Source organism: Amyelois transitella, chromosome 22 (genome assembly GCF_032362555.1).
Source record: "Amyelois transitella isolate CPQ chromosome 22, ilAmyTran1.1, whole genome shotgun sequence".
In the NCBI taxonomy this organism is placed as follows: domain Eukaryota; kingdom Metazoa; phylum Arthropoda; class Insecta; order Lepidoptera; family Pyralidae; genus Amyelois; species Amyelois transitella.
The window spans coordinates 7453650-7476845 of NC_083525.1; the positions used below are offsets into that span (position 1 = coordinate 7453650).

General features: G+C 37.9%; 2 protein-coding genes across 2 annotated transcripts in view; one reads left to right on the forward strand and one right to left on the reverse strand.

Annotated features, from left to right (window-relative positions):
* Nucleotides 1–80: 80 nt before the first annotated feature.
* Nucleotides 81–2423, reverse strand: LOC106129847 (uncharacterized; the record flags this gene model as incomplete). The annotated part of the gene is made up of 4 exons (XM_013328538.2): nucleotides 81–527; nucleotides 1054–1233; nucleotides 1616–1807; nucleotides 2223–2423. Coding segments are annotated over 4 exons (801 nt in total), but the record flags the coding sequence as incomplete, so codon positions are not given.
* Nucleotides 2424–5774: 3351 nt separating this feature from the next.
* LOC106129952 (WW domain-containing protein tag-325) overlaps nucleotides 5775–23196 on the forward strand; it is a 92819-nt gene continuing 75397 nt past the window's right edge. The window contains exon 1 of the mRNA XM_013328667.2: nucleotides 5775–6986. Within this exon, the coding sequence (XP_013184121.2) occupies nucleotides 5811–6986 (1176 nt within the window). The 5' untranslated portion in view covers nucleotides 5775–5810. The remainder of the gene's footprint in view (nucleotides 6987–23196) is intronic.

The window sequence follows — 23196 nt, forward strand, 5'->3', positions numbered from 1 at the left end:
GGTAACGTATTACGGAACAATATCAAATACGCAATAACATGAGCATACATACACAACGTGAAAATTGCCAGTCTTATTTTTGCAGGCGAAAATTTTACTTTAACATACTGAAATTTGTGCTGGACTTGAAATCGCTTATTCAGTTTATTCTCCATTTGAACTTCATCCGTATGATTTTTACTTCTCAGTGTTCATGTTCTTGTAGGTACAACACGAAATCTCTGACCTTTCGAAGAAGTTTTTGAAACCGTTTTAATAAACCCTTAATTTACGTTTAAAGACTATTTAACAGTCCTTTTTCACAATTTCCCGGTCCTCACAGCATCTCTCAGTTTCGCCGTGATGGCAGCCAACTTCCTCGCCCGCCGTTGTCTGGCAGCACGTGCTCTAGACAGTCTTATACTGCGTTCCCTGGTCAGCGCCGCGTGCGCAGCGTGGTGCGCGCGGCGTTCGGCGTCCAATGCCGTGATCTCCTGCCGCAGGAGAGAGGTCTCCCACGAGCTGAGAGCGTTGGTTATTGCAACACGCTGGAATTGCAAATAGTAGTTAAGTTTTAGTGAAATTATGAGCATCTCTCTAAACTAAAGAGAAAGGCTTGCATCGCAAAGGGTCAGGTCAAGAGTACCCGAAACCGCCGAGCTTGCATGAAATGATGAAGCGAAGGAAGTATGCAGAGATCGTGGCTAGTGGAAAGATGTAGTCTCTGCCTACCCCTCCGGGAAAAAAGCGTGATGTTATGTATGTATGTATGTATAGGCATCTCGTTATCATGTCCCAGGTAACCCGGGAACAAATTCTTCTGTGGTCGTGTAATGGCTGTTTTGAATATCAACCGATGCTGTTACAGTGAAAAATATCATGATAACAATTGGATTAGGTTTTTCTTACCCAGAAACCAGGTGAGGAAAATCAGACTGGAATCACTCCGTGAAATACTTCTCAATGATGTAAAGAAGATCATGATCACGGATTCATTAGACAATTGGTTTTAAGTTTTCTATAGTGACCCCTTTGGATCGGGACCAGCAGTTCATCCACACAACTCATCCTCACCTTTGACATATCTCTTAGCAAAGCATCTCTCCTCATCCTGGCATCGTCTTCTCTTCTCTGGGCATCATCCAACTCCGCCTGTCTCCTCCACTTTTCCGCCGCGTCCAATCTAACTCGCCGGTCGGCGGCCAAGCGCGAACGAGCCTCTTCTTCTAACGCTCGGTCCACTAATTCTGAAACCTGTGGTGGATGGGATGAGTGGTTAGATCAGCCCTGTTTTGCCACACATGAGATGTCATGTCTGCATTTCTAACGTGACAGAATTTATTCCTTTGAAAATGTAATCAAATTTTGATAATGTTTTTTGATAGTGACTAGTTATGTAAGTATTCTTCAAAATTCACGTTTTGACTTGTTTCGGCGTACCTCAAGGAGCTTTCTTAGGCCCATTTTATTTATAGAGGGTATTTATTTACATAATTTAAAATGTGATTAAGAATACCTCATACAGCATCAAGCTTTCTAAATATGTGCTAAAAAACTATGTTCTCAATCAATCAGCTATGCAAAGAAAATCCATCACATCATGAAAATATCGTCAAAGTATTTATTCAGTAAATACCTTTTTATCATCAGTAGCTTCTAATTGGGCAGCGCTTCTCCTCTCCTTGTCCCTGATGTAGTCCAGGAGTCGTCCCGTTCTTAGTTGCTGTTCCAGAGACCGGTGGTAGCGCTGGTACTCTATCCAAGAGTTCTGCTCCTGCCTCTTCTTGTGCAAATACCTCTTGTATTGCTCGGATGTTTCTGCGGCCACCTGCAACATTAAGTTTGTGATTATAAACTCAAACTGCAGTTTTGTCTTCTTTCTATACTTAACGAATCAACTTTGGATTACGTTTTGTGATGTATGAAATAAATTGCTTGATTTTATTCATTACCCCTCAAGGCATTATGGCTACTGGTACTTAAAGTGATTCTCTCAAAATCCTCTGATTGCCTAATATGTATATGTTGTTGTTGTATAAAAATGGTGATCAGGTACTTACAATAGGAACATAGTAATATTAAACATTTAGAATTGTGGCTCTTCCATTTAACCGCGTATAAAATATGTACTAGAAATACAGAAATTAGAAAATGCTACAGTTCAGAAAGCCATTTCGAGTCCAGGGGAACCATATTCCGGCAAATACTTTCTACCATTATAAAAATAGTATTAATAACATTACCATATCTCTTTCTTCTTTCTCCCTCTGCCACAGCTTCCGGAACTGGTCAGCCAGCTTCTCCCTCTCAGCGTCATCTTCTCTCTTTCGTGCCAAAGCTGCTAGCAACTTCCAGTCGTGCTCGGGAATCGAATCTATGATATCGCCGCCCTCATAGTTGTAGGAGTTGATCAGTTGAGACACCGAACTGGGCACTGGAATAAAGATTGTCCGCCAATTCCGCCATTGCAAGTGATTTGTTTCTTTTATAACTATGTATTTACTATTTTGCCGTGTGGTTCCCGGTACCAATACAAAAAAGAATAGAATCACTCCATTTTTTTCCCATGGATATCGTAAAAGGCGACTAAGGAATAGGCTCAGAAACTTGGGATTCTTTTTTAGGCGTTAGGCTAGCAACCTGTCACTATTCGAATCTTAATTCTATCATTAAGCCAAATAGCTGAACGTGGCCATTCAGTCTTTTCCAGACTATTGGCTCTGTCTACCCCGCAAGGGATATAGACATGACCATATGTATGTATGTATTTACTATTTTCTTGTTACTGTGTAAATTTCTATGCAATAATGATATTACAAACAAACAAAGATTTACATCAGGTCTGGAGGATCAAGCGGGCTCCATCTTAATAACCTCCTTTCTCCGAGTTATAATAGGGTTAGTACTACAAACATACACGACGTCTTCATCCTTTACGGGGTAGACAAACCTATGGACGCAAGACCCAAAGGCTACAGTAGTAGATAGTATGAACTAATTTTTCAACCATTCTGAGCTTGTTGGCTCTGTTTTCCCCGTAAGGTATAAATATCTGATACTATGTATGTAGGTATGTTTGCTTGCTCATGCGGGGAGAGAATTTACTAAAAGGGACGCAACCGGTTCAAACTTAACATATTAGTGTAACTGGTACCTATTTCCTTTCATTAATTATTAACCTATTCCATAAACGGCATATTCTGACGGCTTCTGTGGAACAGCGGTAATACGGTTGTCTGTGACATCGGAGGTCTCGGGTTCGAATCCCGGTCAGGGCATGATGAGAAACGAACTTTTTCTGATTGGTCTGCGTATTGGATGTAATTATCAATCTAAGTATTTATTATAAAATATAGAATCGTTGAGTTAGTATTTCGTTTCAAGTTTCGAACTTGCTTCGAGGCTAACTCAATCTGTGTAATTTGACCGGTATATATTAATTTATTTACAACCTACCATTAGAACCGTTATTAAAACTCTTGACTGGCGATTTCCTTGGCGAGAGGCTGACGGAGCGTCTGGGACTGTCTGTTATGATTTTATAACAAAACACCATTATAACACTCTTATACAATCCGAAAACGCGTGGGAAGAATGTGCGGAACACACAATAAGTTCTCACTGTGTACGAAACGCGACAAAGAGGACGACACTGTTTTAATTTGAAAATTTTAATCATTTAGTAGATAACACTGTGACGATACATTGATTTATGAATGAAGCACTTTCTAAAACACATTTCTCTTGTTATTTTGACTCATATTTGTACAATAATGATGTTGTTATAATTGCAATAAAAGCGAAGACGAACGTTTTGTTTAGGTATTGATTTCACTTTCGAGGTTTCTAAGGTTACCTCTACACTTTAATTATTTTTACGTGTACTGGATTGGTTTCCCATAAAATATTTTCGGCAATTATATATACTACTCTGTCAAGAAAGTAGCGGGAAAAGATCAATAATACACAAACTGTTTGTTATTCATCCAAATTTATTTTATCACCTTCAAAATATGCTCCTTTAGAAACGATACACTTACGCCAACGAATAATCCAATCATCAAAACATTTTTTAAACGCTGTTTCCGGAATTGAGGTCAGTTCTCGCCGCGAATTCTCTTTTATGTCTTCTACCGATTGAAAACGGGTGCCACGAAGTGGTAATTTGAGTTTAGGAAAAAGAAAAAAGTCGGCTGGAGCCATATCTGGTGAATATGGTGGTTGCTCGATGGTATTTGTTGAGTGTTTGGTTAAAAATTCGTTCACAATGATGGCCTTGTGCGAAGGTGCATTATCATGGTGCAAAATCCAAGAATTTTCTTTCCACAAATCTGGCCTTTTTCGTCGGATTTGCTCTCTTAAACGCCGCATAACACTCAAATAATATTCCTTATTTACCGTTTGACCTTCCGGCAAGAATTCCGAGTGCACAACACCGCGATAGTCAAAGAAAACAGTCAACATGACTTTGACTTTTGAACGACTTTGGCGTGGTTTTTCCGGTTTCGGTTCAGTTGGAAGGCGCCACTCCGAAGCTTGTTGACTAGTTTGCATGTCAAACTCGTAAACCCACGTCTCGTCACCAGTAACAATGCGTTTCATGAATGTTGGGTCGGAATTGACTCGTTCTAGCATGTCCTCAGCGACTCTCATGCGATTGAGTTTTTGAAAAAAATTCAGGTCTTTTGGGACTAGCCGAGCGGCAACATGTTTCATACCCAAATTATTAGTTAAAATGGTACGGATCGACTCGTGAGATACAGAAAGTTCGGTGGCTATCTCTCTCAAAGTTGAATGAGGATTTTCAGTCACTATTTCCTTCACTTTTGCGATGTTAACTTCAGTTGCAGACGTTGATGGCCTACCAGAGCGAGGCAAATCTTCCATCACATCTCGACCGCTTTTGAACGCTTTGTACCACTCATAAGCACGAGTTTTTGATAAAGTCGATTCACCGTAAGCCTTCTGTAACATTTTCAGTGACTCCGAACACGATATTCCATTGGCAATGCAAAATTTAAGACAAACTCTTTGTTCGATGTTTTTATCCATTATGAAATTAGCAATACACACTAGATATGATATAACTAAAAATAGCACTGTATTTAATGTAAACAACAGATGCAACTCAAACTCCGCGCCAAAATGGAAAACAGTTGTGCCAATCTAACAACAACAAAAAAAACAAAAATTTGAATTTGGAACCATCAATAAATAATCCATTCCCGATACTTTTCTGACTGAATGTATAACCACTTTTCATATGCAGGCAACAGGATCTTTAGTCGTTATCCGAGCTGTGAGATAGCTTAGTATCTACCTTAGTACCTAACAACGTCCGAATAAAAGCTATATGTATCCAAATTATTGATTTGGATTGCCAGCCATAGCTATGTTTTTGTTTCATCTTAAAAATACAGTGAAATCTGCAATTGGAATATACTTATCTCTATTATTCAATAGGCAGTCAAAACTGAGACGGTTGTCATACGAGATTGAAGTCAACTGTTTGATAAAGTGCGATAAGTAAATGCTAATAAAGCATTTAAAATGGCATCCAACAGAGATGATAAAAATATGAAGAAACAAAGAAAATAGCCACGGATTCAAAACTTAAGTAATTTATAAACTTAAGTAGGTAACAACGATAATGATAAGTAAAATCCTTGCAAAAGAATTTCAGAAATCTAAATGTAATAGTGTCTATTGTTTCGTATTCATAAATGCAACAAATGAAATAAAGGCAATTCACCAACGCCTGTTATCGTGGCTTATCAAAGCCGTATCTCAACACGGTGATACGGCAGTTGAAAACACGCCGCGAACCGGCGATGACGAACGCCAGAGCCATGGACAAAGATAATCCTCCCGAGATTAAAAGGAAAAATGTTTTTAATAAACTTAGTAAAGAGAGCATAGACGTTATTGAGAGAGGTCTGCTTAGAGAGCTCCCTGTGAAACTTCGTCCGACCGCTCTGGTCCGCGCCGAGCCTGTCCGCGGCCGTCGTACGGACGTCATCGTCGAGAAACAACCGGGATTTATCTCGTCATGTTTGTCGCCGATCCAAGACTACAGCGACGCAGATAGGACGTCATCCGAGGGGGAAGATAGCGTATCGCCACTCAAGAAAACGTTCAGTTTCCGCGAGAGGCTCTCTAGGATGAATTTTTTCGGCAAAGACAAAGAGAAAACAGATAAGGCCAAGCTTAAGAAAATTGCTGAAGATAAACTTAGTCTTACGAGCAGTGCGTCTTCGTCGTCCAACGTCAGCAGCATGGAACGGGAGACCAGGTCGCGGAAGAGATTCTGGTTGTTCAGACAGAAGGAGTTAGCGCAGAACAAGGAGAGAAAGGTTGAACGACCGGTGTACACGAGAAGCAAAAGCTTCGAATTCCTACCGAGAGCTGCTGAAGAGAAAGACGATGAAGATGTGTTCAGACCAAAAAATGTTAGAAAACAATGCGTATCATTCATTTATAGTAGCAGTGAAGGGCTTGACGATGAATGGCCTAATGACGATGGGGTACTCCTGAAAAGCGTCAAACAGTTCCCGAGTCAAGAATCGAATACAAACTCGAGTGTATCAACGGAGACTTCATCTAGCGGGATCGTTTTGAACTTGCTCAAGTCCGAATCCATGGAAAATGTTCTGAAGGAGTTTGATAGAGCTATAGAGACGTTCAGTGAGAATTATGTGAGTGATTGTGAGACGTATACGAAGTGTGGTGAGTTGACAAAAGAAGAGCGCAGGAGAAGTTCTTCGTTCAGTGCTTTGCCTTCCCCAAAAGTGTTGCAAGTGAATAAAGTGTTTGAACTCAGTGAGGATTTCAAGAAGGAGTTGGCTAGGATGTTGATTGTGAAACAGAGTAATAAGACATGTAGGAGGGGGTCAGTGACGGACTGTTTTTTGTTGGAGGGTAAGAAAGTATCGGGCAACGCGGATAAATACAAGCGGGCTATGAAGAAACCCATGAACAGGGTGAGACGGATGAGCTCCACAAAATATGTGAGTTATTATCCTATATTTCTATCTATTTGATTGCTGCCGTGTGGTTCCCGGCATTAATAAAAAAAAAGAATAGGACCACTTCTTCTCTTTCCCATGAATGCCGTAAAAGGCGACTAAGGAATAAGCTTATACATTTGGGGTTCTTTTAGCGATGGGCTAGCAATCTGTCGTGCAAAAAGCAGTACGTGGCCTATCAGCCTTTTGAAGACTGTTGGCTTTGTCTACTCCGCAAGGGATATAGACGTGACGGTATGTATGTATGTATTTCTAGCTAGATACAAGTATCTACTAAGATTCACAGATACAATGTTTGGGTGTGTTTTTCCTTCGTGGAATAGCTTTATCTATTCAGAGGCTTTTAGTGTTTACGACTGATAAGTGAAAACTAAAACTTTACGGCTGTATCTACATCTTTGACACATAGTTAGCAAAAATTACTTTTTCGAATTAACTGTTATTTTTTCTTCTGATAACAGTTAAGTTCTGTAGTTAGTCCGGTGGACCGGACTAGGGCCACGTAAGTTTTAGTAATGACAATAATAGTTAGAATCAACTTTTCTTGGTGTAGTATTGTGGTCACATTAATTATAAGCTAAGTGATATCCTGTGTCGAGCGTTAATTTTTGTGTGTCTATTGGGTAATGTCGCATGAAATCAACTTCAGGCAAAATCACAAATGGTTGACTATTGAGAGGAAAGAACACAGTAAAATGATTTTGTTTTCTATCATTCAACACAATTCTTAGAACTAGTATTCATATTTTTGTGTAACTTCACTTTTATAATGTTTATTGTCAGAGACTTAGAGTTGATATTGACACAGAAGATCAAATAATCTTATCACAGCGCCTAACAGGTCAGTGATAAGGATAACATTATATTAAGGGCACACTTTGGCAGTACAAACTAGTATTAGAGCTACCTACTTTTTGCTTGATGGAAGACTCGCTATTCTCCTGCTACGTAGCATGACACGCGCGACGCCGTTTTTATCGCATTCCACGTCTTTTAAAAGCTTAACAGCATTAGATTGTTGCGTGAATTAGACTAAAATATTAGACCTAGACGAACGTATCTTGATCAAATTAAGGACGTCCTTGTAAAGGGTCAGGTCAAAAGTACCCGAAACCGCCGAGCTTGCATGAAGAGAGTTATGAATGTGGATGAAGCGTAGTAAGTATGCAGAGATCGTGGCAAGTGGAAAGAGGTAGTCTCTGCCTACCCCTCCGGGAAAGAGGCGTGATTTTATGTTTGTATGTATGTAGATTGTTGCATGCGGAGCTGGCATTGGTCCCGGTTGCGTCCCGACTTCTCTGGAGAGGAGCTTCGGGTTCTGGGACTAGATCATTAACCTGTACATACCTAGGTAAAATACTGCGTACGCCCTGGTTTCTGGCAACTGAGGAGTAGCCCAGGGTCCGGCTATGATCACGAGCAGCGAAAAAGTCAAGTAATTATGCGGAGCAACTGCGTGATCTCCGTAAATTCTATTGTGTTTATCATTGGTATTATCACGATTTGAATCGCCACGTTTGATTGATAAACTAAAGTCAAGGATGATGATTAATCATAATTGATATTTAATTGACTAAGGGATAGACTTATAAACTTGGAATTCTGGTTTAAGGCGGCAGGCTAGCGACCTGTCATAATTTGAATCTCTATTCTTCCATTAAGCCGAATAGCTGAACGTGGCCTATCAGTCTTTTCAAGACTGTTGGCTCTGTCTACCCCGCAAGGGATATAGACTTGATTATATGTATGTATGTTCTTAAGATCTTCTTTTTTAAGGTTAATATTATTATGGACTAACGTATGTATTTGTGCGAACAGACCTTATAAACAAGTTGCAATTGCAACAACTCCTAGGCGCGGCGGGACTAACGGTTACAAATGCCGTGCGATTTGAACCCGCGACCTCTGTTGACATTCGAGCTTTGTCGGACCGACCCACATTTGAAACAAGAGCGGTAGATATTCTACATTTATGGTATTACGCATATTAAGTTTATGGACAAATTTGTGCTTAACTTACTATATTACATCTACCATTAAGTACAGACTTAATCTAATGCGATAGTGTATAATCAATTATAACATATTATCCTTAATGAGCCGTGTGGTTCCCGGCACCAATACAAAAAAGAATAGGACCACTCCATCTCTTTCCAATGGATGTCGTAAAACGCGACTAAGGGATAGGCTTACAAACTTGGGATTCTTTTTTAGGCGATGGGCTAGCAACCTGTCACTATTTGAATCTCAATTCTATCATTAAGCCAAATAGCTGAACGTGGCCATTCAGTCCTTTCAAGACTGTCGGCTCTGTCTACCCCGCAAGGGACATAGGCGTGAGCATATTTATGTATGCGTGTAGTAATAGAGAATTGATAAAACGTATGCTATTATGTGAAACTTAGTGACGCTGGCAAAAAATTGGACGTTCCACACGACAGAGACACCCGGATATAATTCCTGTTAGGTTCAATTTGTGCCTAGGCCGTCTAGTGGACTGCCTACCAACCCGTGGCAGGTGAAAGGCCGTCACGGACTGAAAACTGGACCAGCTCACGTTACTGCAGTAGGATGCATTCTGCAAATGCAGCAAATGTAAATTTGCAATATTTCTTGAAAAAAAAAATCTTACTTATCACATGGTATAAAAAAAGTCGCTATTTTAGTCTGTTTGTCTGTATGCTTAAATCTTTAAAATTACGCAACGGATTTTGATGCGGCTTTTTGTAACAGGTAGAGTGATTCAAGAGGAAGGATTTTATTTATAATAACATTTATAATTTTGAACCCGTGCGAAGCCGGGGCGGGTCGCTAGTATTAGATAAATGCGACAGTTTGTATGTCAGGATGTCAGTATGGATGTTTGCTCAAACCGTAATCGTTCACGCAAAAACTGGTGCATCGATTACGGTGAAATTTGCTATGCAGGTAGCTGAAGACCCAGAATAATATATAGGCTACTTTTTATCCCGGCGTTCGCGGGATTGATAGGGTTTCCACGCGGACGAAGTCGCGGGCGGCCTCTAGTAAATAAATATCTTAATTTGATTCCCTCAGAGAAGTACTGAATTATAAGTACAACGCGGCAAAAACAAGACTTCTATTACAGATACGTGATCTCTTAACATTACGACAGCATGTATGACAGTATATATGTATGTAGACTTACTATGTGCACATTGCGGTCAGTTTAGCACTAACATACAAGTATGTCATTTGTCACGTTTTGTGTGATGCACCACATACAAAACGGCTCGTGGCGCAGTGATAATGGTCTTTCTTAAGAACAAGTTTCGGTTCGTTTTCCGGTCAGAAAAAATGGCACTTATTTGAAACGCATTTATGTAGGTACTTCATTAGCTTACGCCCGCGCGAATTTAGCGCCACCTTTCTGGTAAAAGAAATCTGGTTTTTCGCAAATTCCACGACGATAAGCACCCTTTGTTTTTGTATAGGCTTTAAATTAGGTATATAATAATAAAAATTTCAAGATTGCTTAGATAACGCGTGAACAACAAACAAACAAATAAACTTTTGCATTTAAAATGCATTTTAAATCGCGGAAGCAAACATTTTACGGATTGGAACATATATACAACCTCCGACACAACATCCTTTGTCGCGCGGTTCCCCAGGCGTCACACCTAGCCTGGTAGAGAGTAAGTAGGTCTTAATCTAAGATCGCTCCCGCTTCGATTATATTACATTCTGTTGCAATAGCATGCATAGACTAAGATGCAGTAAGAAAGGTGAATGGAATCGACGATACACATTCGTTCACTTGTCAACTTAACCTAAAACTACTTATGCCACTCGGCTGGTGCTACTAACGGCTTAGTAATTAGTAGAAAAGTGTCAATTAGGTGTCAAGCGTTACAGTCTCATTGGAGGCGTAATTAAACATGTTGACTAGAAAGTTAAGATGACACGTTATCACGTTATAGACAGGTCTATGCATTATTTTACAGTCTCGGTGGTTGAACGGTTAAGGTGTCCGACTACAATGCGTAAATAATACGCGTGGAGACATAGGATCCCGTGCCGTGTGGTTCCCGGCACCAATAAAAAAAAAGAATAGGACCACTCCATCTCGTTCCCATGGATATCGTAAAAGGCGACTAAGGGATAGGCTTATAAACTTGGGATTCTTCTTTAAGGCGATGGGCTAGCAACCCGTCACTATTTGAATCTCAATTCTATCATTAAGCCAAACAGCTGAACGTGGCCTATCCGTCTTTTCAAGACTGTTGGCTCTGTCTGCCCCGTAAGGGATAAAGACGTGATCATATGTATGTATGTATGAGACATAGGTTCAAATCCCACCGCGGCCATGAGGTTTCGTGCCTCTCTTAAGTATACGTGCAAGTCCCTTGCGGGATAGGCAGATCAAGTATTGTGGCAACACGGTACGAAGGAAAAAAACATTAACTGAGCATAAAAATGACAAAGCCCATAACTACTGGGCGAATATTCGACTTTTCGTATGTAAGTTCCTTATGTGGTCTAGAAATGCATTAGAAGAGGAATTCCCAAAATTGTCCCAGGAAAGAAACTAAAATTTATTTTATTTCACGTGTCGTGTGGTTTACGGCAGTACCGTGTGTAATTGCCGGCACTTTAGAATAGAACCACTGCGCAACTTTTCCATGGATGTCGTAAAAGGCGACTGAGGGATATGCTTAAAAACTTGGGATACCTCTTGTAGGCGATGGGATAGCAACCTGTCACTGTTAACGACAGGTTGCTAGCCCACCTGTCACTGTCATAAAGACATACAGGTGAACGTGGCATTTCAGTTTTTTTCAACACTGTGGACTCTGTCAACCCCGCAAGACGTGATGTATGTTTATTTCACGCTAACTCACTTTAGTATTTGCATATTTGCTTACAACAAACATACTCCATTGCAGAAAACTATCAGGTGAATTAACTACTATGCATTTGAATGCAATTAATGAGTCTACAAAGAAATTGATAACATTTGCATGCAGGCTTTCACGATATATTGTTGTTTGCAAAGCAGTGCAACGTACAGATATATACAAAATTAATAAGCGCCATTATTAAATCGTCAAATATGACCACGCCTCTCTTCTAGAGGGATAGGGAGATAAATATGTCCTTCCACTTGCCACGATCCTTACATACTTCTAATTTATCAGTTTTATATTTCATGGTTTTATTATCTGAATTTCAATTCCATCATTAAGCCATCCATCTGAACGAAGCCTTTCAGATTTTTCGAGAATGTTAGCTCTGTCTTACCTCTAAGACAATACAGCTCAAAAACTACGTAACACGGTACGTAAAGAACATATTATAGGCAAAAGTTAGCATGAGTTAATTAAAATAAAAGATTTAACAATAATATAATACTAAATACTTATGTAATTAAGTCCTTTTTTACTTTTCTTGTGTACTTAGAATAAAGTTTACGACGAAGTATTTAAGCTTTTCAAATATTATGTGTGTGTACACAATGTATTCCTGTAAATACTACTCCTTGTACATTCATTAATTGATTAGTTCTTTAACTATAGAACCAACTCCTTATTTTTGAAACAATTTATTAATGTCAACATGCCCCTTTGTCAAGCTTAACACCTTTAAACATCTTTATTAAATACGGTGACGAAAGGGCCTCAGTCCTACCGTATTTAGCAATAATAGCTCACGTACAGTCGACCTCACGATTATTAGTCGGCCGTGACTTAACAGCACGACTGTACTCTTACTTTCACGACTGGAGGCGTACAGTAAAACAATTATCGACGCGATTATACATTTATACGCAGTTGAATGCGTAGGCCGTGAATTTTTAATGTCCAGAGCTTCTTTTAATTATAAGTACTTACCTAGAATAGAAACAATTTAACCACGTACCATAAATCGAATTTTCAGATATACCAACAGCTCTTCTCCAGGGATCGAATTGAAAGGAAAAAAAAGAAATGAAGAAAATTTAATTCTATGATTCGAATTGTTCAAAATAACTTTGGCGCGAAGTGAAAGCGAGGTAGGTACGTCCCGATGCGCCGCCATTGTGGCGAGGCAGAGACAATACCACCGCAGACTATACCGCGCGGGAACATTGCAAAACCATTCAATTGCTCTTGTTGTAATTTACTATTGGTAAAACTACGTACTTATCTTGATTGTTTACTTTTGTAAGTTTATAATACCGGTGACATCGATTTTTCAGCGGGTGTCAGTGTTTGTCTGTCATTAAACTCAATAAACATTACAGATCATGAAACTTTCTTTTTAATCGTCTGTGATCCTATATTTAATCAATATTCTTGGTCAAGAAGGCATAATGTATTTTAGTTTTTATTTTGTTCACAATCCACGCATCTCCAACGCAACATCACACACTAGGCTCTGTCAATGCCATAAAAAAAGACGAGTGAAGTTACGAATTTCGAGCGATTGAGATGATTACACAATAATAACGATGATGTTTTATGACTGCATGTACGGAGAGTTTTATGGTTTAACATGTAGTTAAACCAGATTTTGCTGGAAGTTAGCGTCACATCACTATTATTATTGTCTAACGTAATTATAGATTGTATAATCGAGTTGAGTCGAGACCCTAACGCACGTGCATCCGGGATATGGCGCTTAAACCACACGTATGACGGTGTTAGTTGCGTCTTTGACTTTAAGGACAGCTAGGGTTGCCACAATTAAAAAAATTACCTCGAATGACGGAACAAACTTAAGGTAATTTTTTCCGACAAAATATTGCTTTTAATATGAGTGTTTTATAGGATAATAAATTTGTGATTGCCACAATTTATCATAATTTATGTTTGTAAAGTCTTTTCAAAAATTATTTATTGAAACTTAACGTTTCTCGTGAACGTAAGGCATTCTATACCAGTCGTACCTTTGGATAAAACTGACATTGACAAAAAAAACAAATACATCTTTATTTTTCTTCACAATCTAAAGATTACATGTCTAAGTATCTATTTTGAAGGTTCCATATTATAATAAGTAAAATTGCGAGAGACTGGTGACTTGACTGCAGAGGCTTTGCTTAGTTAAAAGGATTTGGGTTTTAATTTATTGTTAGTTGTATTGGATCACCTTTATACACAAGCACACGGCTAATTTATCATATTTGTGCCTAGAAAGCTAATAGGACATTGATATATGTACAGTCGACCGCAGATCAAGTTGCCCTGCATGGACTCTATGACGCGGACATAGAGGCGAATTTTATTGGGAAAGTTGATGTGCTGTTGACTGACTTTCATTAAATAAGTCGTTTTATCGTATCATAGTGAGATATTTTTTTAACTATCACATCTACTTAGCGATTTCAAAGAGAAGGTCTTACCTACTAATATGTAGCGTGAACGCTACAATTCCATTGCGTTATCGTAACGTGTCGTGCCCACCCCAGCCCTTGTATCATGACATGCGCGACGCCGTTGTCATCGCGCCAAACACTAATGCGGACAGCATTAGTTTTCACATACATAAATACATATAGTCACGTCTATATCCCTTACGGGGTAGACAGAGCCAATAGTCCCGAAAAGACTGAATGGCCACATTCAGCTGCTCGGCTTAATGATGGAATTGAGATCCAACTAGTGACAGGTTGCTAGCCCATCGCCTAAAAAAAGAATCACAAGTATGTAAGCCTATCCCTTAGTCGCCTTTTACGACATCCATGGGAAAGAAATGGAGTGGTCCTATTCTTTTTTGTATTGGTGCCGGGAACCACACGGCACTTAGTTTTCACGTCATAATAAAAAGCAAAACAGCGATAGAAAAGAATTTTAGTGTTGTCCGTGTTTCATTAAAACAAATTAAACGGAAACTATCTGGCAAAAAAGTGTACAGATACAAAAAAAAAACTTAGGAACTTAATCGATTGAACGCTAGGCACTTTATTTCCAGGAAAATTATTGGCTGCCACTATGTAATTAAAACCTAGGCATAGTGTGAGCTATTAGAGGTCATTGCCCGATTGGCCGTGGTGTATCGTGGTAGCTATGCAGTTTTTAGGGTGCCGTACAAAATGAAAAGGAACCTTTATAGGATCACTCGACCGTCTGTCACGATCAGCCAATCTGCGCGAATCTATGGGACTATATTAAGTCAACAAACATTAACATTTATTTACGCTACAATTGCCAGAGAATCCAGGAAAGTTCTTGTAGACCTCTGTCCATCTCAGAGACTACATCTTTAACGAAATGATATCAATTTAGGTACAAATTCCTGCTTACTCCTATAAAATTTAATTTGAAATGAGTTTTTTTTTTATTCAGAAAATATACAGTCTTAAATAATGATTTAATAACTATATGAGAGACTATTGACCATTTACATATTTTCACATGTAAAAATCTAAACAGCCTGTCAGCAAAACCATATGAAGGTATTAGTGGATGAAACACTAATACTAATCATATTTTTATATTTGATTTTCAAAAGTGAATTACTGTGATCTTAATTATTTATTTACGAGTATTAAAGTCGCTTTTGAAAATTAAATGAAAATTAAAAACTTTCCTCTGCCGTGTGGCTCCTGGCACCAATATAAAACAAAGAATAGGACCACTCCATCTCTTTCCCATGGATGTCGTAAAAGGCGACTAAGGGATGGGCTTGGGATTCTCCTTTTAGGCGATGGGCTGGCAACCTGTCTCAAACTATAAAACTCAAACTCAAAATATTTATTACTATTTGAATCTCAATTTTCTGTCAATCCTTAAAGACTGCTAGCTCTGTCTACCCCGCAATGGATATAGACGTGATAATTTAAACAAATAAATTAAAAACTTTCCTCTCCACACAAGTCCAACTCGCACTTGGCCGGCTTTTTGTAACACGGATGAATAGGTTCAAGTAATCCCGTTAGCCGATCAATCCTCACACATACGCTCAGTGCCGGCCGATGGCAAGATTTAGAACAGACTACAATAAAATCATGGAGGCTTAACCTTGCTCACATTTCCAGACAAACATTTTCAATAAATAACTAGGTAGGTGTTAATCTAAGACTAACACTGTTAGTTGCGTTTGTGACTTTAAGGACAGTTAGGGTTGCCATAATAAAAAAAATTACCTCGAATGACGGAACAAATTTAAGGTAATTTTTTCATTACATAACTAACTAGGATCATAGTTAAGGTGCTTTAAGCACCAAGAGTGGTGCTTACCAGAGGGTGAGGTCATTAGGAGAGGTTTGGGTGAAACTGAGACTAACGCCACGACGAAGAAGATTTTCATTAATATTTTGAAAAGTAATTAACCGATTCTATAATTAGAGAACTTGAAAATTGTACAGTTCACAGGGTAAACAATGGAATATTTCATAGAAGCACTAAGTATTGATTACTATGACTAATTTCTCAAACACCCATTATGACGTGTCTGATTTTGTATATGGCATTCTGATTTCTGCTTTATCATTTGTCAAGTCATGATGATAACATAATTGTGACGTCATTAGTGCATATAATTGACGATATGGTTACTGCGATTAGCACAAAATATTTTTTTTTTATTTTAACCTACGGTCACGGGATAAAACATTTATTTTTTCAGAAATTTAACTACAATTATCCAGTACATGTAATTTTAGCTTAGTTGTATTCGTTACATGCTCATTCATATATATGTAATTTTTTTACATGAAATAGAAAAAGTACATGAACCTACTTAGAAAAAAAAGTACGTACCACGTGTGATGTACACGTGTCACATTGTACAATACAAACTTTTCTTAAGTGTTCCATTGTACAGTCAACGACAGACAAACGTGATCCTCTTATGTATAGAGGCAAAATGAAAGAGGGAATCAGGTTCCGCCGTTGACTGTACAAATAAAGCCGGGCCAGTTTCCACTTGATACTTCCGCTCTTCCTTGTGGTTTTAATATCAATATTTATCCAAATATTTTTTCAAGAGTAATTTGAACTTTTTGACAATGACTCAAGATCATAAATTGAAGATGAGTAGATTATTAATGGATCAAAAAATCTTGACAACGCATCGCACGTTAACCGTATCAAATTTCAGACTTGAAAGAAGTCGTAGCATAAAATTGTAACAAGAAAATTTAAGTTTGATAAGTCCGCCTTTGTACCATCTCTGTCTGTTTTGTATGTTTTACTCTTATAGTGCAATAAACAGTCTCATTTATCTATGTATCTATCTATTTACCGTATAGAGAAGGTTAAAAACTGAATCTGGACCACATAATATAGTTTTATTTTGTCAATTTTATTTATTTTTCACGAAGCAACTCCCTTCTGAACAACTAATCCAACAACTCACAACCTTTGTAGGGGAATCTAACCTAATATTGAATCATGTTGCAGATTCCTTTCCTTTCCTTATAAGAGTATCGGTAAGCAATCACAAATGGCATATGATATAACAAATGTTCACTCGTTTAATTAGACCGGCGCACGCGCAGTGAAAGCTAGCGGAAATGCAAGATGGCGGCTGAATAATAATGACGTTATTAATTTCATGTAGCCATGATATGTTATATTACGACATATCGCGTCATAGATAGTCGCTTGAGGGAAACCATGGCGTGGAAACTTGTATACTACAGGCAATCCAATGTTTATTAGACAATAATTGCTTATTTGTTTCTTTTATGCATCTGTAAACAAGGTAACAAGGTAATGTGTTACAATACCCACATTATAGTACATATTACTATTTGGCTTAATAATAGAATTGAGATTCAAATAGTGACAGGTTAGTCGCCTTTTACAACATCCATGGGAAAGAGTTTGAGGGCCGGGAACCACACGGCATTGTAGTACAGTCCTGTAACACCGATTTCTACTGCAACGAGTACTTAGTACCTAAGCGCTTAAGTCAGATTTCGTCGTGTACATTTCGCACGTGAGGCAAAGTTGTAAACATACGGAAAAATAAACTGCTTTAAAACGCGGCAGTATTTCGATGAAGCAATTGATAGATTTACGACGATCCGAAAGGGCAACGGCGAATACCGAATCAAAATATAATACGATTTAATTTGAAAAAAAAAAATGCTTTCAGAAGAAATAGTAACTGTAACTAATAGGTGCCTATCAGGAATTTTTATAGATATACAAAAATGAGCAGTGCCAAAATTTTAAAAATGAGCAGTGCCAAAATTTCAAAAATGAGCAGTGCCAAAATTTTAAAAATGAGATTTATGCCACTTTTTCTTTACAGATTACCATTTCAGGAAGGCAGGCAAACAAATTTCATAGTAATTATTTGTTTAACGGAAAACCTACTTGTCGTACGCGCTGTTTTGGTGCTAGGGGTCTATTCACGAACGTTGACAAGCATATATTATTTCCCATTCTACATACATACATATAATAATGTCTATATCTTTTGCGTGGTAGACAGAGCCTATAGTCTTGAAAAACTGAAAGGTCACAATCAGCTGTTTGGCTTGATTATAGAATTGAGATTCAAACATTGACAGGTTGCTAACCCATCGCCTAAAAGAAGAAACACAAGTTTATAAGCCTATCCCTTAGTAGTCTTTTACGACAGTCATTGGAGAGAGATGGAGTGGTCATATTCATTTTTATTGTATATATATTATTGCTTTAAAGAAACAGAATACAAAAAGAAAAGTTTAGGTTAAATAAAATAGATAAGTACATAAAATCAAGCATCTTATGCGCAGGGCAGAGACTACATCTTTCTACTAATCACGATACCTGCATAAGTACTTCATCAAGAGAAAAGTATTTATACGAGTATCAATAGGAAACCGCTACTAAAAGGAATGCTCTAAATTCAGTCCGTACATTTCACTAAGCCAATTAGGTGGCAGATTAGCGTTGATTGCGTAGGCTCTCGCCAGGGACGCGACGCTAGGGATTAACTAGGTGACGCTAAAAGGTGATGATGGAATGAACAGTGTGAAATATTCTGCTTGCTAGAAAGTTAGTTCAGTCCAAAGATTATTATTGTACCCAATACAAAAAATAATGCATCAAAAACCGTCAGGGAATTTCATTAAAGTAAGCTTAATCTAAACCTAACCCTTATTGGATCATTGTATTCGTAGATGTGTGCTGTTGGATCCAGTTGCCTGCGCATGCGCAGGTTTTCCATCTCTTTCCCATGGATGTCGTAAAAGGCGACTAAGGGATAGGCTTACAAACTTGGGATTCTTTTTTAGGCGATGTGCTAGCAACCCGTCACTATTTGAATCTCAATTCTATCTTATAGCCAAATAGCTGAACGTGGCCTATAAGTCTTTACAAGACTGTTGGCTCTGTCTTCCCCGCAAGGGATATAGACATGATTATATGTATGTTATGTATATTGTAGATACCAACATAAACGCGGTTTTTAAGACCTGTCTAAGCTGCTAGCCAAGCAAAAATACCTGTTCTTCATTAGACATTAATTAATCACGTTTTAATTGTTGAGTCAACAATGCTGTTCGACATTGGCCGATTAATCTCTATCGCCCTTATTTACTATAATAATTATAATTAATTGATTCTTATATACAAACAGATATCGACTACATGAAGAGTGTTCAAGTTTTGTAGATAAAAACAAAGAAAGTAATGACTCGACTTCTTTAACTAGAACATTATTCCCAATATCTTTAATTGTGGCTAAAATAGATGTAAATGAAAGACACGGTTTTAACACGACGGACCATTATTGTAAAAAAATGGCTACACATTTCAGTACCGCGTTCGAAATCAGTCTATTTCTATAAGAGTAAAAGTAAGTACTTCATTATGACATCTGTTATTTCATTTTGTTCTGTCTTCCCATGGCAATAAATTATTTTATAAATGTAATTTATTTAGATATCAATCAAAAAACATAACACGATTATAACAAAATAGATCCAAAGTACCGAAAGAAACTGGACTATGTTAAATACTAATAGGACGTGTTACTTTATAAGGTCAGTCATATTTGTAAGAGGTCTCGTACCTCTACCTATTAGTTACTACCCTATTAGGTATGCCTCTGCTTAATATCGAAAATTCCAATTACTCGACATCTGCACGTGATAAGAATCGGGTTATGGAATCCTAGCTTCCATCACGCGTATACAATATTTTCCTTAAACAATTGATGATGATCATTGATCTTTGATCAAATCGGGACATTTTGGCTAATAGTCAGGTCAAATTAAGTAATGTAAATCGTCGACCTTGCATCATTTAAGTGATGAATGTAGTGAAGCGAAAGGATCAACCGACTTCAGGTAACTAGGGGTGATTTTATTTATGAAAATATTATAAAGCTGAAGAGTTTGTTTGCTTGAAAGCGTCAATCTCAGGAACTGGTTCAAATTGAAAAATTCTTTTTTTGTTTATGACCATTTATCGAGGAAGGCTTTAGGCTATTTATCATCACGCTGCAACTATTAGTCCTCCTTGAGGGCTTCAATGATGCCCATAATAACTATTCCACGCGGATGAAGTCGCGGGCACAGCTAGTACGCAAATATAAAGAGAGAAATTTACCTAGTTCCACAGATCAGCGATGACACGACAAACTAAAACAATTTAATCCCAATTTCCGTGAGAAGCCGAGCGTTACGCAGATAAAGCAAATTGTATGTCGATTTAGCTCATTGTGAGCAATATGTTGCTTCCTGTATGTGCCCTTGGATTTGGCAGCTATGGACATTTTAGTAATGTAAAATCATTCAGTAAATTTATCTCCTTATTCAATACATAATACATAAAATCACGCCTCTTTCCCGGAGGGGTAGGCAGAGACTACCTCTTTCCACTTGCCACGATCTCTGCATACTTCCTTCGCTTCATCTACATTCATAACTGCAACTGCAAGCTCGGCGGTTTCGGGTACTTTTGACCTGACCCTTTACTAGGACCTCCTTAATTTGGACGTCCTTATTCAAATCTTTCATAAATCAGAGCGTCGGTAGTTGAATGGATTATATTTCTATCGCAGGCTGAACCAATGATTCTTTTCAAGAGTTGCCAGCCGATGCAAACATAATCCAATTTGCGTTAGCTTCTCCTGGAAAGGTTCATAGGTCAGTTCTTTTCCTTCTTCTTCCTCCTGGCTTTATAGTCCCGGTTGCATCCTCATCATTCTGGCGAGAAGCCCTTTGTTCATGGATCCTGGTTTCATGTTTTTACACGACTCCTATCTGACTTTTGCAGGTAAAACAAACCCGTATTGGATCGATCATGGTTACACATCTAGTTGATTGAATGCGCAGGTTTCCTCACGATATTTTCCCTCCTCGTTTGAGTTGAGCATCGGTTAGTTAGTATTCAAACTAATGTACATAACTTTAATAGTCATTGGTACATGGTAAGTTACATAGGTCAGTAACTTTGTGTTCCTGACTTAATTAAATCCAAGATCGTAATAGTCATACATACTCGTAAATATGCAATCGGGACTAACACTAGGATATAAAATATATCAAATGAAGAAGTCATTATTTACTGTCGAACACAAGTAAAATTATATTACCTATTACATTTCTTGTGGTCAAAAAGACGACCAATAATTTAATTTTGTGGCGAAATTATTACACAACATTAGTAATAAAATACTTAAGTGCCAAGTATATTCAATAAATTTTAATTCCTGTTTTGTAGCTTTTGTAAAGCAAAAACGATAGTGTGATTTGACGACTTGAGATAGGCAATACCGTGTTGGTTCTTCTTGAGAGTACATTTTATGATTGGAATGAGTTTTATTCAGACCAAGATCTAGAAAGAGGAATATTGGCAGGTCATTAGCTCGCTGGTCCGACGATATTAAAACCATGCGGGGTAACTTGGGCAAGAGAAACCTTTGATAGAGCTAGGTGGAAAGATATTGAAGAAGCATATGCCCAGTTGTTTGCGAATATATACTGAAGAAGAAGAACAACAAAAGTTTTATTGATTTTAACAAAAATTTTCCTTTCTAATTGTAAGAATCCGTCATTTATATTATATTATATATTTTTTTTTTCAAAATTTTAACTTAATCATTATTTTAATTAATTCGAAAATCATCCAAAAGTTTCGGTTGCGCCATTGACGGATATAAAGTGAAATAAATGACTTTTGTAGTTACATTTGCCCTTGAAAAATGATGAAAGTCTATTTTGAATCCATTTGAACGGATGGATCTTTTTATAGCCTCGTACATTACGTCAAGACATTTCGAATGTGCTTGCAAACGTTGTTTTGTTTATATCAATTCAGTATGTTTTCGGGGCATGATATTCCTGTGCTGAGCATGATGCAAAACAGAAAATATTAAAACATATATCTAAAATTCAAATTAAGTCGTAACATAATAATAACATAATAGAAATTTCCCTATCCAAAATCAAAAGACGCACCCCGGACTCCTCTCCAGAGAGGTGAGGATGTAACAGGGACTTACTTCAGGAAGAAGGAATTCAATAAAGTCATCTGTTGGGATATAAAGATTTAGTAGTAACATTGCAACATCATTTGAACATCATGACAAAGCAACCAGTCACTAACCATTCAGCTGAACGTCCCCTTCGAGTATTCCGAGATTTTTGGTCAAGGAATATAAATGTCATAAATATATACCTACATACATACATATAGTCACGTCTATATCCCTTGCGGGTTAGGCAGAGCCAACAGTCTTGAATAGACTGATAGGCCACGTTCAGCTTTTTTGCTTGATGATAGAATTGAGATTCAAATGGTAACGGGTTGCTAGCCCAGCGCCTATAAGAAGAATCCCAAGTTTACAAGCCTATCCCTTAGTCGCCTTTTACGACATCCATGGGAACGAGATGGAGTGGTCCTTTTCTTTTTTAATATTGGTGCCGAAAACCGCATGGCATAAATATATACCTACCTAGTTTAAATAACATAAAACGATGACAGAAAAAGGTGAAGTTATAAAATTTAAAATACCGAACATGTATAAGACAAACGTTGCAAAATTAATCAACATGCCAATGAAAATGGATTGTATAAAACATTTCTGAAATAGCGACAAAAACAGATAAGCTAGACATGCATATGTTTACGTAAATGACAGGAAGCAGTAGGAACTAGACAAGAAATGGGTATCGTAATGCTAGCTGGCATAGAAGAGCCAATACAAGGTAGAAGGTGCGATGATTCTACCTAAATACTTTTGTAACTATCAAAAAAAGCACCGTGTGGGTCTCGACACTTAAGAATTGGATCATTCCATT